Genomic DNA, 25,727 nt, shown 5'->3' with positions numbered 1-25,727 from the left:
GCCCACGTGCCCAGGCTGCTGGGTGGCACCTGCAGTGGTACCGACTGAACCCCAGCTCTGCAGGCACACACCCACACAGGGGCCGCCACACCTTTGCCGTCCACTTGGCTGTGACGCCTCAATTCCTGGGAACAGAAAGTCTCCAGGTGACTAGTTACTGTGCCCGGGGCGCCTCCTCCCCAACCCTGCTTCGGCAGGTGGGTACCCTTGTGAGGCTCACGGTACTTTGTGAAAAGGTGGAGCTGATGGCTGGTGTGGCCGTAAGGCACACACCTGTGCCGGGAGATGACCGATGAGAGAAGCCCTGGACACAGCAGAGGGCGCGCTCCCGGGATACCGCCCGTCTCCCATGATACACGGCCCCTGCCGCACTGACCATCCAGCTGGTGCTGGGGCCACACGGAAGAAGAGGTATGGTCCAGCCGGCGAAGGTGATGAGGGCACTCAGGTTTCTAACCTGAGTCATTTGTGTCTCCTGCTTTGGCAGGCAGATCCTTGACCACTGCACTACTTGGGAAGCGTGTGAAAACATGCCTGCACATCCCAGAAGCCAGGACAGGCCGAACACAACTCGAACCCTCTGTGCCGACAGAAGGCGAGTGCTCAGTGTCTGGGTGGTGAGAGAAAAGGACGTCTGGGCTCACACGTGTCCACAGGACTGCGCGTCTGTGTGGATGTCCGTCCAGCGGCAGGCGTCCTAAGGGCTGGAACTGGCCTTCCAGAGCCACTGCCCAAGAAGGCCCATGGTTAAAGGTCATCAACAGAGAAATGCGACTTAGGGTACTGAACAAACATGAGAGGAACTTTCTCCATGTTGGCAGAACTTATTAAATCCATGTACTAGAATGATAAGCTGTAAAAGTGATGCAGGTCGTTACTGACAATGAGAAGATCTCTTGAAGAAAAACCTATTTCTGAAGCTACAGAAGAGCAAGCGTAGTGCCACCCTGTACTGTAAACGTCTCTCTATACATACATCCACATACACACTCAGCTGTCTAGGAAGGTGCTTCACACCAAGCTTAGAAGCCACCCTCTCAGGGTGATGGAGGTATGGATGCGTTTTCTTTTATACTTTTAAAATAATATATTGCTTTCTTGAAATGTACAGTCATTATGTTAATATAAATACACATTCCCCGCCCCCCCCCCCCCCAACCCACAAAGAAAAAGACTAAGCTTTTTCTACCACCACAGGACAAAAAGGTGTTTTTCTTTGCAAGATTCAGGCAGTAGTTCCTACGGGTGGGAATGGGGAGGCGGGGGTAGGCTCTTTTCTCAGCAGGATTCAGGCAGTAGTTCCCAGGGGTGGGAATGGGGGGTGGAGGGCGGGGTAGGTTCTTTTCTCAGCAAGGCCCCAGCCACTTTCTTCTCCAGCAAAGCAGACGCCAGCACTTTCAACAGTGCCCATCTTCAGTTCAGTTGCTCAGTCGTGTCCGACTCTTTGCGACCCCATGAATCGCAGCACGCCAGGCCTCCCTGTCCATCACCAACTCCAGGAAGAGCTAAATAACCTTCATCTGGAATTTAACACATTATTGACTCAGGGTGATCTCTGCGGAAATTAACACCTGTGGGCGTTACGTAAGGGGATTTGTTACATAAGGGAATATGGACTTGGTTTCTGGTCAGTAAGTTGCTAAGAGGAGGCTGGTGTTCTTTTATAAAAGAATCTTTGCTGCGATAAACAAAGACAACCCATGGCTTTTTAACTTTTTTATTTGGTGTTAACTCCACAAGAAAACAAAACAAAACAAAAAATCGGTTACTCTGGTGTACGTGAAATCAGAACGATACAACCACGGGAAAAGAATCTCAGCCCAGGAATGGGAAACTGGTGCTTCAGTGCTAAGATGTGCAACGCGCTTCATACCACAGTGCGTTTCAGCGTTTTGCCAACTTTTTAAAGAGATGCTTTTTCTTTGTGATCACTCACTTACAAAACTGAAAACCACAACTTTCAACTCTGTCGCTGAGAGCCTCCGGGCTTCAGCCACTTAGCTACGAAAACAAATAAATACGTAATCTGTTCACTCCCTCGCCCACTTGTAATCCCTTCCCGTTCCCGTGGGAGGTGCGTCGCCTTCCCACCAGCGTGAGGAAGTCTGCACGTGACCACCTGGAGCCTTTTCATGATAAAAAAAAAAAAAAGCAGCTGTCCGAAATCACCGAGCTAAAGGTTGTGTCTGAAATCTATTTATTTGGTCTCGGCTACATGAGCAACGATTTCTAGAATGATCGTCACTGTAGTGATTTTTTTTTAGGAATTTTACAACTTCCAATTCTTTTTTTGCCTTTGCTGTTAAAAATTATATTTCAGTGCAGATGCTAATCAATTTTTAGGAAGCTCTGGAAGAAAGAAAAATACATAAACCCTTATAAAGTCTATAAATAAATAACAGCAACATAAAAACCTTACACACGCACACACACACACACAAACCCACTTTAAAGTGTCAAAGATGTGCTGTATAAAAACAAACCCTGACGTGTGGTGAGACCAAACCCCACGGCCCATCAGGTTTCCCACAGTGAGGACAGAGAGTGCCGGGGGAGGGGGTGACTCCACGGCCCTGGAGGGAGTTTCCTGTGTCATCATGAAGGCAAGGCAATGAAACCCAATGCTTGAAGCGAACCACGTATTCTCGGCCAGCTCAGCTCCCAGCTAGTACATGTTACGGGTCTAGTGCCCGCCAGAATCAGTGGTGGAGCTGTCTCATCCAGTTAAGACTTCCCGACGTTACAGACACGCTCAACTGATCTCACACGTCGGTTTAAAAAAGAAAAGTAATTTTATACATTTAGGTTTTGCAAATATTGCTCCTTCTAACTTCAGCCTGTTTGTTGCCCAGCGGCGTGAAAAGCTTGAGGAAGTGACCGTTGTGAAACGGATCGGCCTGGACGAGACGGACCGAGCCCTGGCTTCTGGATGCCACTGGCGAGTGGGCCCCGTGGAGCCGTCACAGCGGTACGGGAGAAACCAGGACTCTGCCCCCGGCCCGCCACACACACAACTTGCCTAGAACATTCTCTCAAACACAAAAGGAGATCTAAGCTACGCTAAGTCAGAGCCAGGAGCGCAGCCAGCTGCTGCAGCCAAGGTCTCTTTGGGGTCGTGAGGTGGCCTACGTTTCAGGTCAGATGTTTACAATCTCAAGTTCTGGGGCGGGGGTGGGAACGGGGGGTGGGGGGCGGCTTGGATTCCATGTCGGTCACTGCAAGAATCTCACCCGCAACTCAGGTCCTCACCGAGTATTGCCAAGACTCACCGCAAACAACCCTGACTGGTGTCTGCGGGGGTCAAAGAGGCTGCGCCGAGAACGGGCTGGGGTGTCCCGGCCCGCCCTCCACCGCACCTGGCCTCACATGCCACCCCACACCTCCAAGTGCTTGGCTGCCTCAGCTAGCGAGGAGGCCCGACCATGGCACTGTCCATGGTACATACTCTAGGGGAAGATCCTAAGATAGGAAACACAGTATTTTTGTTAAGTCTCTAAAAGCACACCCTTGCAGTTCCTACGTTAAATGTACATGAGATTTTTTTTACTGAATGGCGACCGGGGATGAGTCACCCGGGCTGCCCTCTGGCCTCCGGAGACAGGCACTGACTCGCTGCGGGGGTATGCGTTCACACCCCAGTTCGGAGAGGACAGAGCCTGCGTGTCCCCGAAGCTAGAGTCTCTGAGGAGTGAACGTGGGCGCTGACGCTGCGGTGCTAGCAAGGGCGGGGGCGGTGACGGACTGCGGCTGGAAGTGGGGAGGGCTGCGGCAGCGAGAGGACGCGGAAGGCAGTGATGCATCAAGACGAGCACATGCACACCGGTTCTAGTCTAGTTCAGAGAGCCAAGAATTTTAACAGCTTGGAAGAAGAAGAAGAAAAAGAAAGAAAGAAAGAAAGAAAATCTTCAACAGGACAGCTGTCCTCAACTCTAAAATAAGCAAGAGAGAATTACTGATCTGAACCAGTTAATTGAAGAAGAAACCTAAGTTGTTGTTTTAGATTAACAGGCCTCACAAAAGGGTACTTTCCCCCTCACATAGCAATTAAAAAAAAATAACTGGTACTGCTCTGCGGGGGGGCGGGGTTAGAGATGAGTTCGGGAGAAGAGCGCCTCCTCGCCGGGGTCCGCCCACTCGCCTCCACCTTCCAAGCCCGAGTCCTCCGCGGCGGAGCCGGCGCTGGAGCACGGCGTGCGGTGGAAGCCGTTGGGCTGGGCTCCGGCGTCCGGCTCTGCTGTGCACCTCGCTTCATAAACAGAAGACACCTGAGGGGAGAGGGACAAGGAACGAGTTTTCGAAAGGTCACAGAAGGGCCGGGGGAGGCGCTTTTTCTCACATACAGAGGTTACGGAACACACTACTGGTGGATATTTCCCGGTGGAGAGTTACCAGACTCTGAAGTTTTCCTGTTGGAAAGCAAAACGAACAAGCTCTCCCTTCCCGACCTATAAAGGACCCTGATTCTCCACGTTCCCGCCTTCTGGAGTCTCTGAGCGCCGCCTTGCCCTCCTGGGGCTTCCGTTCCAGGGGCGGACAGCAAGCAGACCGATCCGCCCACACCTCTGCCAGCTTCCTGCTGCGCTGACCAGCTGGGGTGGGCAGGGGAGCGCTGACGGGGGTCCAGACAGGAGTGGCGGGGACAGCGGTTCTTTTGAGGAGATGCTGAGAAGAGAGCTGGGCCACAGAGAAAGCAGAGCTGGCAGGGACCCTGGGGGCAGTGCTTCTGAACCGGGGGCCCACTGGCATGAGGGGCGTTTTAGAGAAACTCCTGGTTGTGTGGGACTGCCCCCCACCCAGCAGACAGGCAGCTTCCTGGCCCTCGGGACACTAGCTGCAAGTGGTGGTCCCTCCCCAGTCACAGTACCCAGCAATGCTTCCCTGTACCCGTCATGGTTAATTAGCCACGCCACCCTCCCCTGACAGTGGCTGGGTAATTCTTCCCGTTCCCCCAGTGATGAGCAATGCCCCTCATTCATAGTAACTAACAAGCCGCCCCCCCCCCCCCCGCTCCAGTGGCTAGCAAAAAGCCCCTCCCTCGTGGTGACCAGCACCCCCTACTTACTACAGTAACTAGCCATGCCCCGCCAGCCATAGTGGCTTAGCAACACCCCCCCCTGCTCCCACCCCCACCTCCAGATGGTAGTACTGTCCCTGGTTCAAAGCCCCCCCTCCGCCCCCCCCCCCAGGAAGGAGCACAGAAAGACTGCCACACCAACGGGGGAGCGGAGGGTGTGGGAGCAGAGGCGCGCGAGGGCAGACACACAGGCCTGGCAGGGAGAGCGCAACCACTCCGTGCACAAGGGCGGAAGGACGTCGCGGGCGGGGAGGGGGTGGGGGGGTAGCGGCGTCGAACTCGGGGGCTGAGGGCGCGGCTCGATCGACACGCAGGCTCTGGCTGTGCGACTTCAGAGGCGTGTTTGGAAAATCCGTGCTCATGTGTGCTCGGCCGTGTTGGACTCTCTGTGACCCCATGGACTGAAGCCCCCCCACCCCCGCCCCGCTCCTCTGTCCAAGGGATTCTCCAGGCAAGGATACTGGAGTGGGTTGCCCTGCCCTCCTGCGGGGGGAAATCTTCCTGACCCAGGATCAAACCTGCGTCTCCTGCCTGGCAGGCGGGTTCTTTACCCCCTGAGCCAGTGGGGAAGCCCCTCGGAATCTTTCTGGGCCTTCAGTTCTCTGCAGATTGGCAGAACAGCACCCGCCTCCTGGGCGACTGAGGTAACAGAGTGGGGGTGCTGTGCCTTGTGGTGTGAGAGAGACGGGGGTGGAGGGGCAGGTGGAAGCAGGAAGCCCGCGCGAAGCGCAGGCAGCGGGCGGCAAAGGGGGGCGGGGGAGTGTGAACGGTGGAGGTGGAGGCGGGAGAGCCCGGAGGACTGGCGTCGGCTGAGAGGAGGGTGGGCGGCGTGCGGAGGTGAGGAGGAGGGACCAGCAGCCAGGCGGTCTGGGGACTGAAGCTGGGGCGGCGGTCGAGGGCAGAACGGTCACGGAGCTGGATGCAGAGAACGCTGGGGACGCCCCAGACGCCTGTCTTGATGCGTTAAGTCCAGCAGGTCCACGGACACAAAGACCACGGGGGCGCTCGGGGCAGGGGCGCTCGGGGTGGGGGCGGGGGAAGGACGATTTCCACAAGACTTCCACTGACACTGACAAATCACGCCGAGAAGCCAGAGGGGCTCCTTTGGACTCATTCAGCTGCCTGCCTAACCAGGCGAGATCCGGGCCCTCCCTGAGCTGGCGCCCCAAAGAGCTCGGGCAGGGCAGAAGGCAGGGGCGGTAGACACACGGTGCCTTCAGCTGCGGCAGGACCACAGCGGAGCTCTATGGGGGCGAGGGGCGGGGAGGTGGGCAGGGCACACTGTGGGGGGCGGGGAGGGAGGGCAGGTGTCAGTGGAGGGGCTCCTTTCTGCTGTGCATTTTGAAAGATGGAAAGGGTGTCCACCCGAGCATCTTAAGGGGGAACCACGGGGTCAGACGTGTGTGGGGCACACACGCTCTGGCAGGAGTGAGGGACAGACTGCAAGGAGAAGGAGGCCGGGGGGGAGGCCTTGGCAGTGAGTGGGAGGCAAGGCAGACCAAAGGGTCGCAGCCGCAGAGCTCGGTGCCGGGAGAGGCAGCCGCGAGACTCCCGGGTTGTGCGTGGCGCTGGCGGCTACTGCGAGTTAGTAGTAAGGAGGAGGACAGTCCACTTACCCTATTAAAATCTAACAGACGCTCTTCATTACTGGGCATTTCTTTAACATCTGGATACTCTTCTATACCATTCTCTCCCTTGGCATTTGTATAACATTCTTAAATCATTTTGAATGGAGAAGGGAAAAGAGGGAAAGGGGGGGAGATTGCATTAAGACACAGTCATGAAACATACCATTCTTGTTTCATTTTTTTTGCTGAGCAGTCAGATCACGAAAAGCGGACATGGTCAGCATCAGCTAGCCAGGTGTGCGCCAGGAAAACGTTAGGCCAGTTAAAAAAAAATGCTTCTAATGAATTGTTCATGGAGTAAAAAAAAAAAAAAAAAAAAAAGAGGCCAACATAACCTCACAGTCTTGTTAATCCCACCACGAGACACTCTCTCAATAACATACTCACACCTCTCAAGTGACAGGCCCTGGTAACACAGGATTAAAAAGGCCCCCAAGGCCCCGGGGGTGGACGTGGTGTGGAGGGAGACGGATGACGCGCCATGAACACGCTGCTGGACAAGGGGACAAACGCATCTCAGACGAGACGAGGGGTGACGGGAGAACACAGAGCAGGCAACATCCTGTCTGTCCTTCCTCAGCTCAGCACAGCCTAAGCCATCTGACAGGGAGGGGCAGGAGGAGGGGGCTCGCGGGCTGACTGGGGGGCTCGGGACTGCACGCTGGGACTCGAAGGCATCAAGTGCCAGTCACCTGGTCCTGTGGTTCTCAACCCTGCTTTCCCCTGCAGATCACCTGGGGAGCCTTAAGACCAGCCTGGAAGCCCCAGGCCCCGCCTGAGACTGCGCACTTGGTCTGGGGCAGGCTCTGGTCTCAGCTGTTTCCGGCGGGGCTCCCCGGAGATCCTGATGCATGGTCAGGGCTGAGGCCCACCTTAACTCAGATCAGCCCCCAGGCACCTTCGCTGTGTGGGAAGGGTGCAGAGGAGGAGACCTGACCTCCTGTGAGTCAGCATCTGGCCGGCCGGCTGGCAGTCACTGCGCGGTGCGAGATGAGACATACCCGATGAGACGGGGACCCGCAGGGCCCATGGCGGCAGGGCCAGCTCGAGGACCGCGCCCTCCCGCCACCCCCGGGGGAGGGCCTGTGCACCCTGTTTGGCCTCCCCACGAAAGGCTGCACTCTCCGCAACCTTCAGTTCTGACAGCCTGGGGCCCTCAACCTCCCTGGTGCACGTTCATGAGAAACCCCAGGCTCTGTGATGAGACAGGCTGTCAGCTGACTCGGGGAGATTCTACTTAACTGTGCTGTAACTAGGGGCTAATTACTGAAAGAGCCCCAGTGCTCTCATCTCTAGAGAAATTTCTATGCAAGTTAAGACAGGTGCGCGGCCTCAAGTGCAAGGCTGGTATACACAGTAAACGTCTTCTCGAGTGCTGCTACCCAAAGCCTGGCTTTGGGCCCACCTGCCTTGGGACAGCTGGTTAAGATGCTCCACCGAGGCAGAAACCCAGCACCCAGCCCAGGCCGTCAGCTTTTCTCAGCTCACCTGCCAAGCTCTACCATCCTGACGCCCCACGGCACTCGGCTGCCCCTTGGATGAGGTGGGAAGGTGACTGTGTCCTTGGCTGGAACGTGCCAGGAGGTGGAGTGGGTCCCCCCCCAACCCACCGCCATCCCATTCTCTTCCTGCTTTAGGGTTCTATGCGGACATAAGGGGTCAGTGGATGCCCCAGGTGTCAGGAAAGGGCAATGCTGACTGTTGTCAGGGTTCTTCATGGTCTCCACGGCCCTGGTGACCACAGGCCAGGCCAGTTCTGGGCATTTCAGTCTTTACAACTATTCTCTAAGAGAGCCATCTCTTTCAGCCTCTTTTTACAAATACAGACTGTGGAGGCACAGAAAGGCTTGTCATCACCTGAGGTCTAGCAGCTGGAGAAGGGAACCACTGGGTTCCAGCCCAGCTCTGTCTGCTGAACCCTTAACCATCACCTGCACTGAGTCCCTGCAGGGCCCTCTCTCTAAGACCAAAAGAACACGCACACTTTTCGAACTGAGTGTGTGAGCCCTGTAGGTGGAGGAAGCTCGGGACAGCCCAGGGGAGGCACACAGTCCACTCGGCTCTCGTGGCCAGGCGCCCTGTGCATAGCAAGTGCACTCCTGCTCCCCGTGGTGGGCGCCCCTGTGAGCACCTCTGTCCACAAATGGTCTCGGCTGTCACACGCCACCTGCCCCGGCCCCTGTGTGGACTGCGCCTGCAGGTAGTCCCGGCTTGGGTCCTGATTCCCTGGGGTCTCTGCATTTCCAGCGCCCAGAACAGCGCCCGGCATGAGATGAGCGTGTAAGAAGGCTTTACCAAAGGAGCGTGTGTGTGGACGCACAGCAGGGCAAGGGAGGGGGTTCCCTCACTGCCCTCCGGGGTCGTGCTGCTGCCCTCCAGGGCCTCCGTCTCCCAACTCGCTCGGAAAAAGGGACACTCCTCCTCCTCCCCCACAGGGAGGCTGGGGCTGCCTGGTCAGGCCCTGACTCAGAGCTGCACGGGCTTCTTATGAGGCATGAGCGGCGTCAGAAGCTTCAGGAGCGAGGGGAGTCGGCAGGCCTGGCTGCTGAGCAGGTGAGAAGCCACTTGCTCTCCGGGCTGAGCTTCTCCTCAGACTGTGCCCGGCCCGCCCCCACCCCCTAACCCCGCCGGGCTGGAAGAACCAGGCTTCATGACATCACCACCAGGGATAGCTGGGAGTGGCAGGTCATCTGAAAGCCTGGCTACCATGCTTTGTCCACTGAACATTCCTGCACGCCACACAGCAATTACAAAGAGCTCTGTGTGCTTCGAGCCGCGTGCAGCACCTACAATGCACGGCACGGAAAACCACAGGCCAAGAGCTGGAGCGGCTGCCTCGCTAGTGACAGGAAACCAGGCTGAGGCCACCAAGACGTCCCCGTGGCCCAGGGAAGCCCACCCGGGGTGCTTAGGGGTCACCCTGTGCAGGCCCCCCCCCACTCCCGCTCCGGGCAGGGGCGTCCTGGGTGCGGGGCCCCCTGGCCCTCCTCATCTGCGTTCCCCACGGCTGCAGCTGGGACTCGCTGAGCCAGGGCAGCCACTGGACGCAGGTCAGGGTCCAGTCTGCACTCCTATCGTCCCTGTATCTCCCAGGCGCCGCGTGTGGAGGCCGCTGGAGAGCACGCTTGGACTGCAGGGCTACAGCCAGCACTCAGGCCTGGGCTGAACAGCTGGAGCCGTTCAGATGGATGCACCATCTGAGGCAAAATCAGGCTTTCTGTGGGGGCTATAAAGACTGAAGCACCTTGGAAATAATGAAAAGTGGCTAAATATTAGCTAATGGCAGAGGAGCCGGCCTTCAGTAGAGGCTGTTAAATAAAAAAGATGCTGGAAATGAAGACTCTGCTGCCCTCATGACCCTGGGGAGGCAGGGATGGGGAGCCACTTCTGTGCCCACAGGACAAAGAGAAGACGCGGACAACCCCAGGTCCCCCGGTCGGCTGAGGCCAGGCTGCGAGGGCACTGCCCCGCGGGCGGGGAGGGGAGACGGGACGCACACGCGAACACGCGAATACCAACCGGAGCCCGGCCTCCTCCCAGGGCCCTGAGTGGAAAGACCTCGAGACCAGCGCTGCAGCCGGCGGGGCCTAGGCGACCACAGCAGGCCGCACAGGCTCAGCCCCGAGCTGACTGATCGGCCGCCTCCTCGGTTCTCTCTTCCCTGAGAATGGCAGGCCCGGGCTGTTTATCGCTTCTGAGGAGGCGCCCCCGCCGGGAGGTTCATGGATGAGAAGCCCTTTCCCAGTCTGCCCCCACGTCCCTCTCCCTGGTCTGCCCAAGCGCCCTCCCACGGCTCACGGTCACAGAAAGTCATTCAGCAAACTCTGGCCTCCACCACACAGCCCCCTGGGGCTGCTCTCTGCTCTCCTTCCCCCACAGGGGCCTTTATCTTGTCATACCAGACCGTGACAAGAGGCCAGGAGCCCCAGCAGGTGCCCTCCAGTTCTTCCCCACTCCGATTCTCTTGCTAGAATTGCTTTAGGAAAAAAACGCACCCGACCTGACACCCTCCAACGTGAGCTCTTGCAAGCGGCCCTCTCCTTCCTGTTCAAACTCCACCTAACGCGGCAGAACTCATGAGCCTGCTGACCAACTCGGCTCATCCCCTGCTGGTCTCTCCAGCCTCGGCTGGGCCCGGGGGGAACTGATTCCCACCCTGACTGGCCACCGACCCTCCCACCTTTGCCCCCCTCCCTGGGGGCTTACGTGTCTCCACAGCCCATCCCGTCCTAGGCTGTTGGTGGGTGTAAGAGTGGGGTCCAGCCCGCGCTCACCTCTTGTGTCCCCAGTTGCCCATGACCAATGCCTGTCACACAAAATGCTTCTGGACCAATATTCACAGCGAAAGGAACAGACTGCTCTTTAAGGAGCTAAGAGATCTGAGCCGGTGAAGGATCCCGCCAGGTCTGCTTACCTTCACACTCCGAGGCGGGGAGAAGAGGCGAGTACAAGGCTTTCTCCCACCAGGTTTGTCTCTCTTGACTCCGGTTCATTCCATGCACATCAGTGTTCAACACAGGGAACTGCTTAGATTAAACCAAATACAGACCAAGTTTATAAACTTTCAAGATAAAAGGGAAAATTCAGACATCATTAACTAGTGACTGCAAACCCAGGATTTTTTCAATTGATTATTTTATTTTTTTACTATTTTACTGGCGTCCCTGATAGCTCAGTTGGTAAAGAATCTGCCTGCAATGCAGGAGACCCTGGTTCTGATTCCTGGGTTGGGAAGATCCCCTGGAGAAGGGAAAGGCTACCCACTCCAGTATTCTGGCCTGGAGAACTCCACGGACTGTATAGTCTCTGAAGTCGCAGAGTCAGACACGACTGAGCGACTTTCACTTTCACTGTTCTACTAGACAAGGTGAACAAAAAAAAAGCCACGTTCACAGCACATAAAGGAAGTTTTTCTTAAAAAAAGCACTGACACTGGAAATGGAATACGAAAAATACAACAAGATTACCACAAGACAAAAACAACAGGAAATAGCCTTGAGGAGAGCAAGTTTCCAGATCCTGGAACAGCAGAGCTAGTGGGGGTTGGGGGTGTGTGTGTGTGGCCCTGAGCCCCTTCTCCCCACTCAAGTGTGGGCAGGACTCTCTTCTCCTTCACACACTCAGGCAGGAGGGAGTCAAAGAAGCAATACCAACCTAATGGTCTTTACAGCAATGATCTGCTTCAGTGAGAACCAGAAGGAAGCTGAGACTAAAACCAAATAACCAAACGGACAGTAATTCAGCTTCAAAACAGGAAACGTACATGGAAACAAGAGGAAAGCGGGACTCTGGAGCACGGGAGAGACCCCACATCCTGTGCAGGCCCCAGGCCCTGGCACAGCGGAAGCTGCCCATGCCGGGGAGGGGGACCAAGTCCAAGCCCAGGCCCCACCCTTCACTGGCAGAGGTCTTGAGCTCCAGCAGGACCTGCCCACCATCCTGGGCGGGGCCAGCTGTGGCCACCACGGGTGCACCCTGGGATGCTGGGGACAGGGCAACCCCCCCCCCCCCGCTCCTTTCCTGCTCAGCCTGACACCAGGCCCTCCAGGGTGAGGCCCGCTTTGGGCATCTCCACACCTCCCATGGCCCCTCACAGCCTCAACAAGGGCCTGCTGGGTCGATGCGCATGCTCTGTGGACGCTCCACAGGCCTTTGTTTCAGAAGACGTTTCATCACAAGCTTAGACCCTGATCTGTTTCAGCAACCGATGCTTTTCAATTCTGATAGGATTTTATTTATTCTGAACAAACAACGTAAATCACCTTATCAAAACCTTTTTGGACTCAGGAATGTGTGTTTATTAAGCTAAACGGGAAATATATGTCAGCTCCTGATTTTCGTTTAACTTCTCAGAAACACTCTTCAATCAGAAACTGAAGAGGATTTCGTTCTGTCCACCCAGAGCAGCCACTCAACCGCCACCATTCTCTCTTGCGGTGTATTCCAACAATAACGATTAGAAAGCTATTAGACAAGCAGACACCAAGGTGAACTGCACCGATGAGGCCGGGCCTAATGCAAATGAAGCCAGCAATGTGCCAGGGCTGCGGTTAATTCAAGGTGATGATTCCTGCAGTGGGCATGCAGCTCACAGGACCGGAAGGCCTCGCTGGAAAGCCTCGGCCTTCTCTGCAGGGCACACCTGTCTGCATGCAGATCCTCAGCGCTAAGGACGGCTCCCTGGACAAACGTGTCTCCGTCACCCAAGGCACTACCGAGGGGCGATGGGTTCAAAGGTAACCAGCCCCTACCTGTGAAAGAAAAACACCTAGGGCGGCTGTGGAACGATCGAGTATTCATTCAGGTGGGCGCAGCTGGACTGCTTCTCCTTTAATCCCCTCCCGGATTCAGGGCGTGGGGTGAAGAGCAGGAAAAGGGACAGGACCCGTCAGGACGGGCAGGACAGGTGGGGAAGAGCAGGCTGGGGGCGCCAAGGGGCAGACAGGTGGCTGGGCAGCAAGGACAGGAGGAGATGAGACAGACACAAGCCGACCGGACAGCGAGTGCAAGGGCAGGAGCTGCGTCTCGCTGACGGGCACCCCTCCAGGAGAAGGGCTGGCACAGAGCGGGGACGCCACGGCCGCTGGCCTTGAGAGAAGCTCCCCTCCCGGCCGGAGACCCTGATGGTCCCTGAGGAGACCACCGTTAGTTGCGTCGTGCAGTTTCTGCCATTGTCTTTAAGTTTTTTTTTCTGCATCCTTCCTTCGAGTATCAATTCCAATGGCGAGGACTTATTTCTCCTGTTTTGTTTACACTGAATACGTGGTCAGTGAATATGCATTACGTTATGACATCTTTCCACTTAGCTATTTCCAGCGTTGAAGCCTGCACGCCAAAGATGACCAGGAGGCCTTGCTTGACTAATGTCTACTTAATGTATTAATTCACCTTCTGCAGTGGCTGAGCATGAAAAGGATGAAGACAGGCTGAAGGAGATGGAGAACAGAATGGGGCATGGCCCTGGGCGCTCCCGGCAGCTCTGTCTCAGCTCCGCTCCCTCCCCTCCAGGCTCACTGGCTACCTGGACCCCTCTGACTCTCGGGTCCACTGCGGCACACTGAGCACCCCCATCCTGCCACGCCCACATCCGCCCTGCCTTCCCGTGGCACAAGTGCTCTAACGTACGTGTAGCTTCACGCTGCTTACGGAATGTACCTCCAAGGATGCAGACCTCTCTCTCTCTGGTGCTTTATACCCAGCACCCAGAGCAGTGCCCAGAGTGGCTCTTAACAAACGTGCGACGGATGAAGGACAGTAAAGAGGGAAGACTCGAACACTACCCAGAAAGCCTAATCGAAAACACCTGTAGCAGGAGATGTAAGGGTCAGTACTTCTTCAGGAGATCAAAGCTGGGTAAATGCTCGCTGCTTTAAATCTGCACTGAATACCCCTGCATCTGGTGACCAGACTTGAGTCCGGGGCCCCGCCCTGGGTTCTGTTCTGTGAACAGTGCTGAATAGTGCCCTGGGTCCCAGCCAGCTCCCCTTATTCACGTCACGAAAGGAAGAGGAAGTGAAGAGACGCCCTGCACCAGAGCGCCCAGCAGGGCCACGGCTGTCCTAGTCCTCCTTGCTGGCCGGGAAGTGCGTGGTGGTAGAAGGAACTCCGGCTCTCCGTCACGCAGGGATCCGGGGCAGGTGGCCCACCCTCCGCGCCCACGTGCCCTGAGCCGTCCCGGGGAGGGGTGGGGAACATCACTGCTGGCATTTGGTAGGGGGCTGGTGGCAATGGAGGGCACCGCATCTGGCGCAGGTGGGCTGGGCCCTCACACCCTCCGCTCGTCAGAGCCCCTGACCCCCACGGCACTGCTGCCTGTCCCAAGGAACGCCTTCCCCTGCTGGACTGCAAACTCCTGGAGGCACGACGAAGCCCCTTGCTGCTGCTCTGGGCCTTCGAGGGCACGACAGGGAGTCAGCCATCGAGCAGACGACAGAGCGGACACTCCTGCCACAAGGCCACGCAGAGCTGGGCACTGAGGCACACAGCTCCTCACCTGTCCTCACCTTTCCCTCACACCTCAGCTGCCACGACCACGTGCTGGCTGCCACCCTGCACAGGGGAGATGCTCACCTGTGCGACTGCTGCTGCTGCTGCCTGGCCTGCCCCGCCTCCTCCCTTCCGCCCTCATATTCAGGTCTGTGCACCAGCCTCCTCCACACTAGCAGGCTGGGTCGGTCCTCCTTGGGTTCCCACGCCTCCTGTGTTCACCCTCCACAGGCCGTCACCCCTGCCACCTCAAATTATGTGGGCCCGAACACCCTCAAAGGACTTCCTTGTAGCTCAATCAGTAAAGAATCTGCCTGCAATGCAGGAGACCAGGGTTCGATCCCTGGGTTGGGAAGCTCCTCTGGAGAAGGGAATTGCAATCCACTCCAGTGTTCTTGCCTGGTAATTCCACGGGCAGAGAAGCCCAGCGGGCTACAGTCCGTGAGGTCACAAAGAGTTGGACACGGCTGAGTGACTCACACACGTAAATACCTTCAAATGGAAGGAACCAGCTAGGAAATTATAGTACCTCCAAATGATGGAGAAAATGCAGAATATGCAGAAATAATATGCAGGAAATAAAGAAGGGTGATTCTAAATAAAGTGTCATTTCAGTCAAAAAAGAAAAAAGGTCGGACAAAAAAAAAAGTAGAACATACGTGAACACGTATGTGCTTCCACAAGCATGCAGGGTCCTCAGAGGCAACACGCTGGGACTCACACTCGCGGCTAGCAGGGGACTGGTACGCCACAGACACGCCCTCCTGGAGCGCCCGAATTGGAACCACAGCAGAGAATGCCCTGCGCGACGGAGAACAAGTCAGCTGCTCGCAGACTGGTCTTCAGGACCAGGCTGAATTCTCCCAGGACAAGGACAGCCTCTGGTTCACTCAGGGCACCTGCCGCAGGGATGCGCCCAGGACGGGTGAGTGTTTAATAAATGTTTGCTGAACTGAACTCAACTAACCTTTTGAAAAGGATCGTTAATTCATGCTCCTGGGTACCAATTCTATCAGAAATCCTACATTCTAGACCACCTGTGCTCTAAAACAGACGGGCAACTAGTGACTTTAAAAAAAAACAGAGCCCTGCCCTCTGCAAAGACTGCCCTCACTCAGGGAAGTGGGGGGAAGATGACCTGGCTGGAGATCTCTGAGATGGACAGGCAGCATGAGAGTGAAGAGGCAAGATCCTGGCCCCAGACTGGGGCCTTTCGGGCCACCCTCAACCTTTCTGCAGCTCAGATGAAGCTACGGGGTGGGAGCTGCAGGCAACGATGCTGAGAGATCAGGACTGAGAGGACTGGCGACGGCGAGGGTCCTCTGAGGACTTAGCTGGCGCCCCAGACCTGTCAGGTTTGCTGGGAAAGATCGAAGGCAGGAGGAGAAGGCAGGACAACAGAGGATGAGAGGGTTGGATGGCATCACCGACCCAACGGACATGAGTTTGAGTGAACTCCGGGAGTTGGTGATGGACAGGGAGGCCTAGCATGCTGCAGTCCATGGGGTTGCAGAGAGTCAGACACGACTGAGCGACTGAACTGAACAGACGTGTCAGACAAGCCAGAGCTCTGATAACACACAGAGACGCCGACACACCAGGAGGTGGAGGCCTGTGGTGGTGGCTGTGACGCAGACTCGCTCTCACTCTTTTTCTTCCTGCTCCATCTGGTGCCAGGCGAGACACCAAGTACATGAGGGAACTTTTAAGGATGAAAAGTGGGGTGACCAGCAAACAGATGAAGGCTGACAGCGTTATACTCTTTTGCCATCCTGAGCAGCTCAGATGTCAGGGTTTCGGCGGGATTCAATTTGTGGCTAAAGATCCCCAGGCAAGAGCCTCAGAGAGATTCTTGGGTTGCTGTGGGGACTTCCCACCACTACCTGCACTTACGGCCTCACCTAGGCACTGACCGGACACAAATGAGATGTCACCTGAATCCATGAGGAGCTCACAACTTAACAAAGAAAGGACACCGTTGACTCAGGAAAAATGGCAAATGCAACTAAGAGGAAAGGCATCAAGCACATGAAAATTAAAAGGAATGAGAAGTGATTTCTGGAGCAGCGAGGAATGGGGGACGTGGGAGGGAGGGGCGCCTCGTGGGTCCAGCTGGACGGAGCCACGTGAAGGCAGGCGGGCGGAGCATGCAGGACGACGGAGGCGAGGAAGGGATGACCCAGCTGCTCTCCAGCCACAGGTGGCCTGACTTATCGACACCTCCACCTGACTTTTTAAATAGCTGCCCCTGGAAAAGGGATGGGGGCGGGCAGAGCCACAGGCTTCTCCTTGGAACCTTCACTGTTACTTCTTGTACAGTTTAACCTCAGATAACTTCTCAGCAATAACAAATGGTACAATGACTCCATTAACAAAACTATTCCTATTAACCTCATTTGATAGACTGACCCATACAGTTCAGGTAACTTCAGGAATACATACTTCATAATAAGCATGGGTACACCTGCAGGGGATCTATGGAAGTTATTTGTTACATTTGTATAGAGGGTTCATTGCTACATGTACCACAAAAAACTTCAGAGAATTCTACAGAGATGTAATTTATCTTACATGTAAAATGTAACTTTTAATAAACTAATCAGTGTTGCAGAGACAGTCAGACAGGCTTCCTACTTCAAGAAACCCTTCGCCGCCATTTCTGAGGAGCAAGGGGCCTTCTGAAGAGTGAACAGCCATTTCTGGATTCATCAGTTGTGATAGCTTTGCTTTAAGCATAGCACACGCATGTTAAGACCACTCAGAAACACCTCATACTCTGATTTATTTAAAAATGTCAACTGTCTAGTTCAAATTGATAAACATCAAATCCAAGGATGCTAAGTTTTAAGACATTCCAGGTAAACTCCCAATAATTTAACCCTATCTTTTCTTTGCCTGAAATGGCTGCTCTTACAGTCTGATCAAATCCTTTCACCAAGTACCAATCCCCACTGACACATACCTCTTCCAGCTGTCCTGAAGAAACTGGATTATCTTCATAAGCAGGGAGCTGGCAGCCTGCTCTGCAGCTGCAGGGATGGTTAGTCTCTTCCTCACACTGTGCCATTATCTTACAGTTTGCTTCTGGGCTTTCCAGGCCGGTCTCCAGAGGCCCGCTCATGCTGCACTCCAGACACGGGCTCCGCTCTCCTGCCGGCAGGACCCCGGCCGACTCCTCCTGGGAATCCAGGGACGTCTGGGCACTCTTCTCCATCCCAGACTTCTTTAGCCTGGGGAGGAACTTCCCAGACTCAAGCTCGGACTTCCCATAGTAATGGCCTTCTGTCTCTGCGTCCTCTTCCAGCGGTGTGAGATCTGCCTGTGCATCTTCGAATGCGTCGACTTGAGAAGGAATGGGAACATTTGCTTCGTCTCTCTCGGATTCAAATTCTGACTCGCTTCCTCCTCCGGGGGAGAGTTCAGATGCAGAGATGGGGCGAAAGTGAGTCCTGGGGGAGATCCGGATAGCCCGGTACTGCGTCCTGTCGACGTCGCATATCCTGGGGTGGAAAACTTCGCTGTCGGAATCGGAGCAGAGGATTGATTTCGGTTTGAAGCTTGGACTGAAAGACGCAATCCCTTCGGGTTCAAAGGAACACTCTACGTGGAGAACCTGTGAAAATGGATTGCTTAAGTCAAAGGAAGAGAAGGGATACTCGAGTCCAGGGTCTTCAACTTGAAAGTTGCCACAAGCTCCTAGTAAGTCTTCATGGAAGATGAAGGAAAATCCCTTATTCAATCCGTTTTCCCCGCTCTTCGGCTGGTCGCTCTGTTCGAAGGACACAAAGGGCTTCCATAACTGCCTGTGGCCAGGAGCGAAGCTGTTTCCGGGGGTCATAAAGACATCTGTCCCCGCTATGGTCACCACATCGGAAGCGGCACACTGCAGCAAGCTCCCTTTGGCGTGACTGGGCGGTACGACTGCCCACCCCCCATCGCTGTTAAAGGTTTTGAGCTCCCCATAAACTCCTCCCAGGATGAATGAGTTCTCTTTGTCTTGGGCCACGTCCCAAGGTTTCGAGGGGGTGGTGTAGTCCCCGCCATCCACCTTGGACAGCTCGCCGGACGCAAAGGCTCTCTTCTCCAGGGTCTCTTTCTGGCCCTCCCACAGATGGTATTCTGATCTCTGCACGGCCTTGCTCGGCTCCTGGAGGGGCTCCATTGGAGCCTCAGCATCCAAACAGCAGCAGTAGTTATTTACATCTGTCGGAAACAACTCATCATCAACGCTTTCTATTTCTAGCAGAGCTGCAGAATTTCTATCTGCCATCTTTGTCCAAATGTCTTTCATAACCCCTGAGCTGTAGCCATCTCCACGCGGACTGCCTTCACCACACACTTGCGTAGTTTCGAAGGCTTTGTTCTCTGTTTTTTGTTCTAGCTGAATACCACAGATAGATTCTAGTTTAGATTTTTTTTGGAAAACTAACGTTGGGATTTCTCCTAAAGTCCTACTGTTTTGCTGGCAAGTTTCATCCTGCAAAAAATCTAGGAGTTCTTCATCTACATAATTGGATGAGACTCTAGGAACTACATAATTAATATCCTCTGCGTTAAACTGTGTGGATTCTTCAAACTGGATATTTAACGTCTCATTGTCTGAACGTGTTTCTTCTGAATGGGACCACGGACTGCAAGTTCTTGTTGAAAGATTAGAACAGTGTTCATTTTCTTCAAAGGCACTATTTTTGGTCCATATTAGTAATCTAGACTGTGTTTTCCCAAGCATGTTAGCACTAGAATCTGTATTTTCATTTCCCAAGTTGAGTGTTTCAAAAGAAAATGGTAAAACAGAATTACTGCATTGCACTTCAAACACTGAAAAACAGGAGTTTATACCAGATCCTTCATTAATATCTGAAAAGAGCTCTTGATTGCCGGCCAGCAAATGCGGATTGAGCACTGTGCTGTCTAAGGTCGGGGAGAGTCGAACTGGGGAGTCTCCCGCAAAACTCTCCCCGTCGGCATCGCCAGAGCTGGACGAACAGCACTCCCAGAACTGGGCCAGGCTGCCAAGGTCTTGCAGGAGAAAGCCCTCAGCGCCCACAGAGCTGGTACAGTCTGCCCATATTGCACGTTCCCCTTGCAACTCCATTCCATCTAACACTATGCAACATTCTGCCTCAAAATCTGTCTTCTCTTTGCTTTTTTGTCGAATCATATTTAAAATCCGACTTTCTCCTTGCGTGGTTTCTGAGGCACCAGGATCCAACATGGATTGGTCAATATCCACTTCGTAGAAGTGTGTTAATTCTGACAGATGAATATCATCCAAGTATTTGTCGTCCTCTGGCAGAGGACAGAATGAGGTCCCAGCGAGGTCGATATCCTCATTTATGACTGCAGGCATTTCTACAAAATGGCCATCGATGAAAGTACCTGCTGCGAGGTATGTTTTATGAATATTATTGTTGCTGATGCAGAGGCCGTGCACTGACTCGGACAGCTCCTCCACAGCCGCTGAGGTCGCGTCGCCGGCGTCTTGCCTGTTGCGGTACGTGGTCTCCAGCTTGCTTTTTCTGCTCAGAGGGACGAAGTACTCGGCGATGGGCTCGGTGTACCACAGCGGCTCCTCCTTGTACTCCCTGTCCGTCCTGCTCTCCAGGAACAGGTCTCTGCCCTCGGCGCCCCCCGCCTCCTTCCTGCCCAGCTCCTTCAGCGGCCGCTTGCCCCGCTTGCACAGCTGTCGGAAGGAGCCGCCACCGCCGCCGCCGCTGCTGCTGCTGCTCCCGGCGGCGTGTGGGCTTCTCTCTGCCTTCTCGCCGCGCTTCAGCGAGAGCCGGCTCTGCCCGCTGCGCGCACCTTTCTTGTTCCGGATCTCCCGCACCTTGTGCCTCAACTTCACGCACTTCGCGGACGCCTTGGGCTCCCCCTGGTTCCCGCTGGAGCTCGAGCCGGCTTCGCTGGAGCCAGAGGACCAGGAGCGCGGGCGCGGCTTCCCGTCTGGCCGGTGCCGGCTCTGCTTCTTGGACGGCGGCGGCGGCGCGGGCCGCTCTTCGCCGGGCCCGTTCCTGAACCTGTTCTCCTTCTCGCTGTGGCTGCGGCCGCTCTGCGTTCTCTCGTGCAGGCTGGCGGGCGGCGCGTCGCCGCTTCTCTCCCGGATGACCTCGCCTTCGCTGTTGCAGTCCTTGGGGGAGGGCGTGTCTGTGCTGGCTGGAGGGGCTGTGGACGAGGAGGACGAGCTCGAGTAGGAGCCGACTGCGGACTTGTTCCACACGGTCATGATTTCCTGCAGGCAAACTGGCTTCTCGGACAGCGGTGGAAACGCTTCATAGTACCTGAAAAAAACAAGCAAGAGATTTCAAAAGTGGGCGCTCAAGACGTCATCCAGTATAGTAACACAGCATCACCCACCTGAGAAATGGGGCATTTCATTTCAACAGAGTCAGTGTTTTTACACGCCATCCATGAGTTAGCAACTTAAAAAACTGACAATACAGTAAAACCTTTAAACTTAGGTCCGTGGATCAAGCACCTTCAAAGTTCAACACCGAGATAAGCACTCCAGGAATACTTGGAGAATATGTTAAGCTGAGGACTGTAAACTTTGGATTTTCGTAAAGTCACAAAGTACAAATGGGATGCTGTGGAAAGAATGCTAATATTCTGATAAGGAATGTCTGGACGTGAATCTTGGCTCACTTCCTTTGCTTGTGAGGTCAGGCTACTCGTGCAGGGCCACGGGCCGCTTCCTCACCTGGAAAATGGGGGTACCGTGGCTTCTCTCGCAAGGCTGGCGCACGCGCTAGAAACATGCAGGTGAAGAGCTGGAGAGCAGAGTAGTTGCGAGCAGGCGCTCTGAAGCCACACTCCCTGAGCCTGAGTCCTCACCCTGCTATCTGCCAGCTCCGTGACCTTAGGCACAGGTCCTAAACCTGCGGCCTAGAAAACGGGCTGACCACAGTACCTACCTCACAGAGCTGTGAAGAGGGGAGGAATTAACATGCACAACGAATCGCTGTCACTGTGTCTCCTTCTCAGAAGCCACTGCGACGCCCAGCTGGCTAAGCAGGCCGTCAGAAGTGGCAGCGATCGTGGGATTCAAGGGTTCGGGAAAGGGGATGGATGCTGGCGAGGCCCGGAACAATCAGACGAGGTGGACCACACCTGAGCCTGATGCTCCAGGCACGCTGCGGTCTGGTTCGCCAGCTGTGCGGCGTGGGAACCGGGGTGAGGATACGAAGACACCCGCCCCACGCCTCGGGAGAGTGGCTCCTGCAACACGGGTGGGAAACCAGGAGGCTGGCGTCGGAGGGCTTGGAAGCAGGGCTTCGGTTTGCTAGGAAACTGGTAGCCCCAGAAGGTTTCAGAGCGAGACGGACTAGACTGGCCAAGGAAGACTCGGGAGAGCCAGACTGGCTGCCAGAGCGAGGACTGCCACTGCGGAGGCCAGTCAAGGTCACACACGGAGTGATGCAGGGCCGGGTTCTCAAGGGCCTGCGCTGGACTCTCCTCCTCAGCCTACACCACGCTGTCTGACGGAAGCCTACTGTGGGCTCTGTAAATCATTCTTAACGTTCTCGGAATCCCGTTAGAAGCGTAAGAAGAAACAAGTGAAATTAAGTTCCACAGTGTATTTTACTTAGCCGAATATATCCACATGATCATTTTACATTTACTCAATAGTAAAAATGCTAACGTAATGCTTTACATTCTTTTTTATATGAAATCTTTGGACTCTGGGGGTCAGGACGCACCCACGCCGGACAGCACACGCCACACCAGACAGCACACGCCACCACGCCAGACAGCGCACGCCGCCACGCTGGACAGCGCACGCCACCACACCGGACAGCACACACCACACAACCAATGACATCCTGCTTTCCGCTTAAGATTTACAAGTTTGGAAGATTCCAATGACACATATGATAAGGAAGTCTGCTTACAATGCGGCCAATTTAAATATAAACCATTTATGAAGAAAGCGGAAAAGCATCTTCAGCAAACAAGTCTGACACGGGTTCATGGCTTGCCCACATTCCCTCAGTAATCAGCAGTGGGAAGCTGGCTTCCTTATGTGTAAAACAAAGACAATCGTAATTCCCACAGCTGGCTTAAAGGACTGGCATTGAATTTCAAAGGTCATGTATGAACGGACCATAAATAATAAACTTGTTCATTTTATCAGTTTCACAAATATTGATTCAATGTGTGTGAAAAAAAGATAAGACCATCTTATTCACCTTTGAGTTCTCTGTGTCAGGCACACAGTAAGCGCTCAATAGATTCCTGAGTTACAAAATAGCAAACTAAACCGCAGATGGCAAACTAAACCTGTAAACCATGCAGCAGGGCAGTCATTACTGCGACTTGATCACGGAACACAGTCTGACGTACATTTCCACTTGATCCTTCGCTGTGGGCGATAATTCTGCCTCTGGAGAGGGAGACCCCTCTAACTTCTTGTGAATCTTCTCTTCTGTTAAGGAAACAAGAATTCAGAACGATTTGTCTTGTATCAAGTCGGTAAATGCTTGTGTTTTTAAAAGTTTCTCAGGTAAATTTAATCAGAAATTACACAGGCTTCTGTGGCTTAAGAAGAACTCTACACCAGTTTATCTTCTTAATAGAAATCTATTTCTTCAGGGACTTCCCTAGCGGTCCAGGGGTTAAGACTCCATGCTTCCAATGCAAAGGGTGTGGGTTCAATCCCTGGCCAAGGAACTAAGATCCCAAATGCTCCGTGGCATGGCCAAAAAGAAAGAAACCTCTTTCTTCAGTGAGCCAGGGCAAACTCTGCTCAGCCACATTCACACTGGGCTGAGATCTCTGACCTCATCACAGACAGAGCACGCTAGAGGCACTTAGTTACGAGACTGAAATCCCCTGGGTGCTTATTAATTACACCGAAAGGACAGAACATCTGTTTGGATTCCAAAAATACTTTCTCACATGATTCCGCACTCACGGACTTTATATCGCCTCTTCCTGATTAAAACTGATATGTAAAGGAAGTTCCTACAATTAGCTCTGTTACTTAGCATGTAGGGGAGCAAGGGCTGTGTTTCAACTCTTAGCTCACGATCCTACTCTCAGATTAGAAACAAACTGTGCCTTTAAAAAGGCTCAAGACTTGGGGGCACGCAGCAAGATGACCATGAAGGGGACAAGCAAAAGAAAGACCCTTAACAGGTAATTCTCATTCTATGGGCCTGCAGAAACGCTGGGGAAAGAAGCTGTGAGAGTTCACAGATGACAACGACTCGATGGGCCTGTCGAGTCTGCCTTCCCAAAACAGTCAAGCCTCACGGCAGAAGTTCCTGTGGCAACCCTGAAATGGCAGGTCACACACCTCTGCAGGCCTCGCTGCCACATGGGTGAGTGTTAGTGTGGGATGATGGGAAGCAGGGGGAGGATGGAAAGACAAGAGATGACTGCTCCAGATCCAGAGCTTCATCTCCTCTCCAGGAGTGCTCCGGCAGATGAAGCCACTCCTCTGAGAGCAGGGACCTCTCTGCAGAGGATGGCCATGGGCTGACCAGCAGCCTTCCACAGCCAAAGACGGGGCAGGACACCGGCCCGGCGACACGCTGGGCACGAAGACTGTGGTTCCGTGCTCTTTCTTTCCGATTGGTTCTGAAACCTGTGCCCTGCGTGGTGGACGTGGACAGCCCACAGGGACAGCACTCTCACCTTGCTGGCTCTGCAGGTCCTTCAGCCTGGAGCAGAGCTCCTCCACTAAAGTCTCAATGCCAGAGCTCTGTGGGGACAGAAACGCACACGGTGAGTGCCAGGTATGGAAGAGTCAAGCTGTTTGTACGCTGTTGTCTTAACAGGAAAGCTTTACAAATCTTTCATGTTTCAAAAGAAATACATTTTCTATATTTAAATGAACATAAGAGTAGATTCAATCCAGTAGACATAGTTTACTAATAAAGCATATTTACCAGCACTTGCTGATAGAATGTAAAAACACTTATGAGACTCCTAGAGTGGCTCTGTCTTCCTGGGGGTACAGCAGCTTGCTCATGGGGGAGCCTCAGGACCTAAATGCCTGTCTTACAGCTAAGAGTCTGTCACTATCAAAAAAACATTATTCAACATCTGTAACATCTGTGTGAGCAAAGGGCTTGTACCAGGCTCAATACAAATTAAAATCACAAAAACTGCCTTCTGGTCCTCTTAGCGGTTCACGGTCTAAAGAAAACAGGTGATTTCTTTTTCTTTTTTTCTCTTTTAAAGTGAACACTCATAACTGGAACAGAAAGAGCAGATGGAAAACATATGTCATCACTGTGAAGAGATGTGAAAGCTGCACTGCACGGGTCATGGATAGGGTAGTGGCCTCTGGACAGAATCAGGGCAAAATTTAAGGAGAGGGCGTGAAAGAGTCGGAAATTGGTGGGAGGGTCGGGGGAGAATAAGAGCCTCACTCGACGGAAAAATGGATGATGCAAACAGGCATGAGCAAACCTTTCACTGCGCAGACTTTCAAACTTTTAAAATTCTCTCTCTCAAGGGAGGAAAAGGCAACGACCTTTCACAAGGTACCGGAAAACTGAACGCATTTCCCAGGAGCTCCGCATTTACTAAGCAGCTGAAAAGTCCTACTTAAACTGGAACCGAGTCCCTCTAGGTGGGCATGACCTGAGCGGACGCACAGGACTCCACTGCCCTTCGCCCCCGCCGGGCCTAGAGGAGCTAAAAATAGAACGTTACCCCATTTGCTTCCCTCAAAATGACTCAGCACGAGCATTAGAGATATCCTAAAAGAGAAACCGCACAGTCACACAGTCTGAGCAGCGAGAAGGATCACAATGAGAACGGCTAATTGTACACACTGATTAAGTTACACGCTATCCACATCACAGCACAGCTTTTGACAGGAGACAGGACAGAAGGAGAAAAGGAAAACGGGCCAGGACAGAGCTGACCTTTCCTGAAGAAGCCCTAGAAACCACGGCAGGGACTAAGTCATAATATACACAGCCCCAGCTACACAATTCCACCGGGGGACTCGCTTACCATAGTGTTCAAGGTGGGGTGAGTATGGCCGCTTTATTCCATTTCCTCCGGTCCATGAACCTAACACCAGT

General features: G+C 54.1%; 1 protein-coding gene across 1 annotated transcript in view; it reads right to left on the bottom strand.

The window, feature by feature from the left end:
• Positions 1 to 1,751: 1,751 nt before the first annotated feature.
• KIAA0232 (KIAA0232 ortholog) overlaps positions 1,752 to 25,727 on the bottom strand; it is a 50,119-nt gene continuing 26,143 nt past the window's right edge. Inside the window, exons 3-8 of the mRNA XM_068975081.1 lie at positions 24,325 to 24,391; positions 23,029 to 23,110; positions 17,651 to 20,966; positions 11,117 to 11,225; positions 6,691 to 6,788; positions 1,752 to 4,265 (exon numbers count right to left, since the gene is read on the bottom strand). Of these exons, the coding sequence (XP_068831182.1) occupies positions 4,086 to 4,265; positions 6,691 to 6,788; positions 11,117 to 11,225; positions 17,651 to 20,966; positions 23,029 to 23,110; positions 24,325 to 24,391 (3,852 nt within the window). The 3' untranslated portion in view covers positions 1,752 to 4,085. The remainder of the gene's footprint in view (positions 4,266 to 6,690; positions 6,789 to 11,116; positions 11,226 to 17,650; positions 20,967 to 23,028; positions 23,111 to 24,324; positions 24,392 to 25,727) is intronic.

The sequence above is a fragment of the Capricornis sumatraensis genome, chromosome 7, assembly GCF_032405125.1.
Source record: "Capricornis sumatraensis isolate serow.1 chromosome 7, serow.2, whole genome shotgun sequence".
Classification (NCBI taxonomy): domain Eukaryota; kingdom Metazoa; phylum Chordata; class Mammalia; order Artiodactyla; family Bovidae; genus Capricornis; species Capricornis sumatraensis.
Note: the sequence above shows the minus strand (reverse complement) of the source record. Positions and strands in the feature narration are given on the sequence as shown.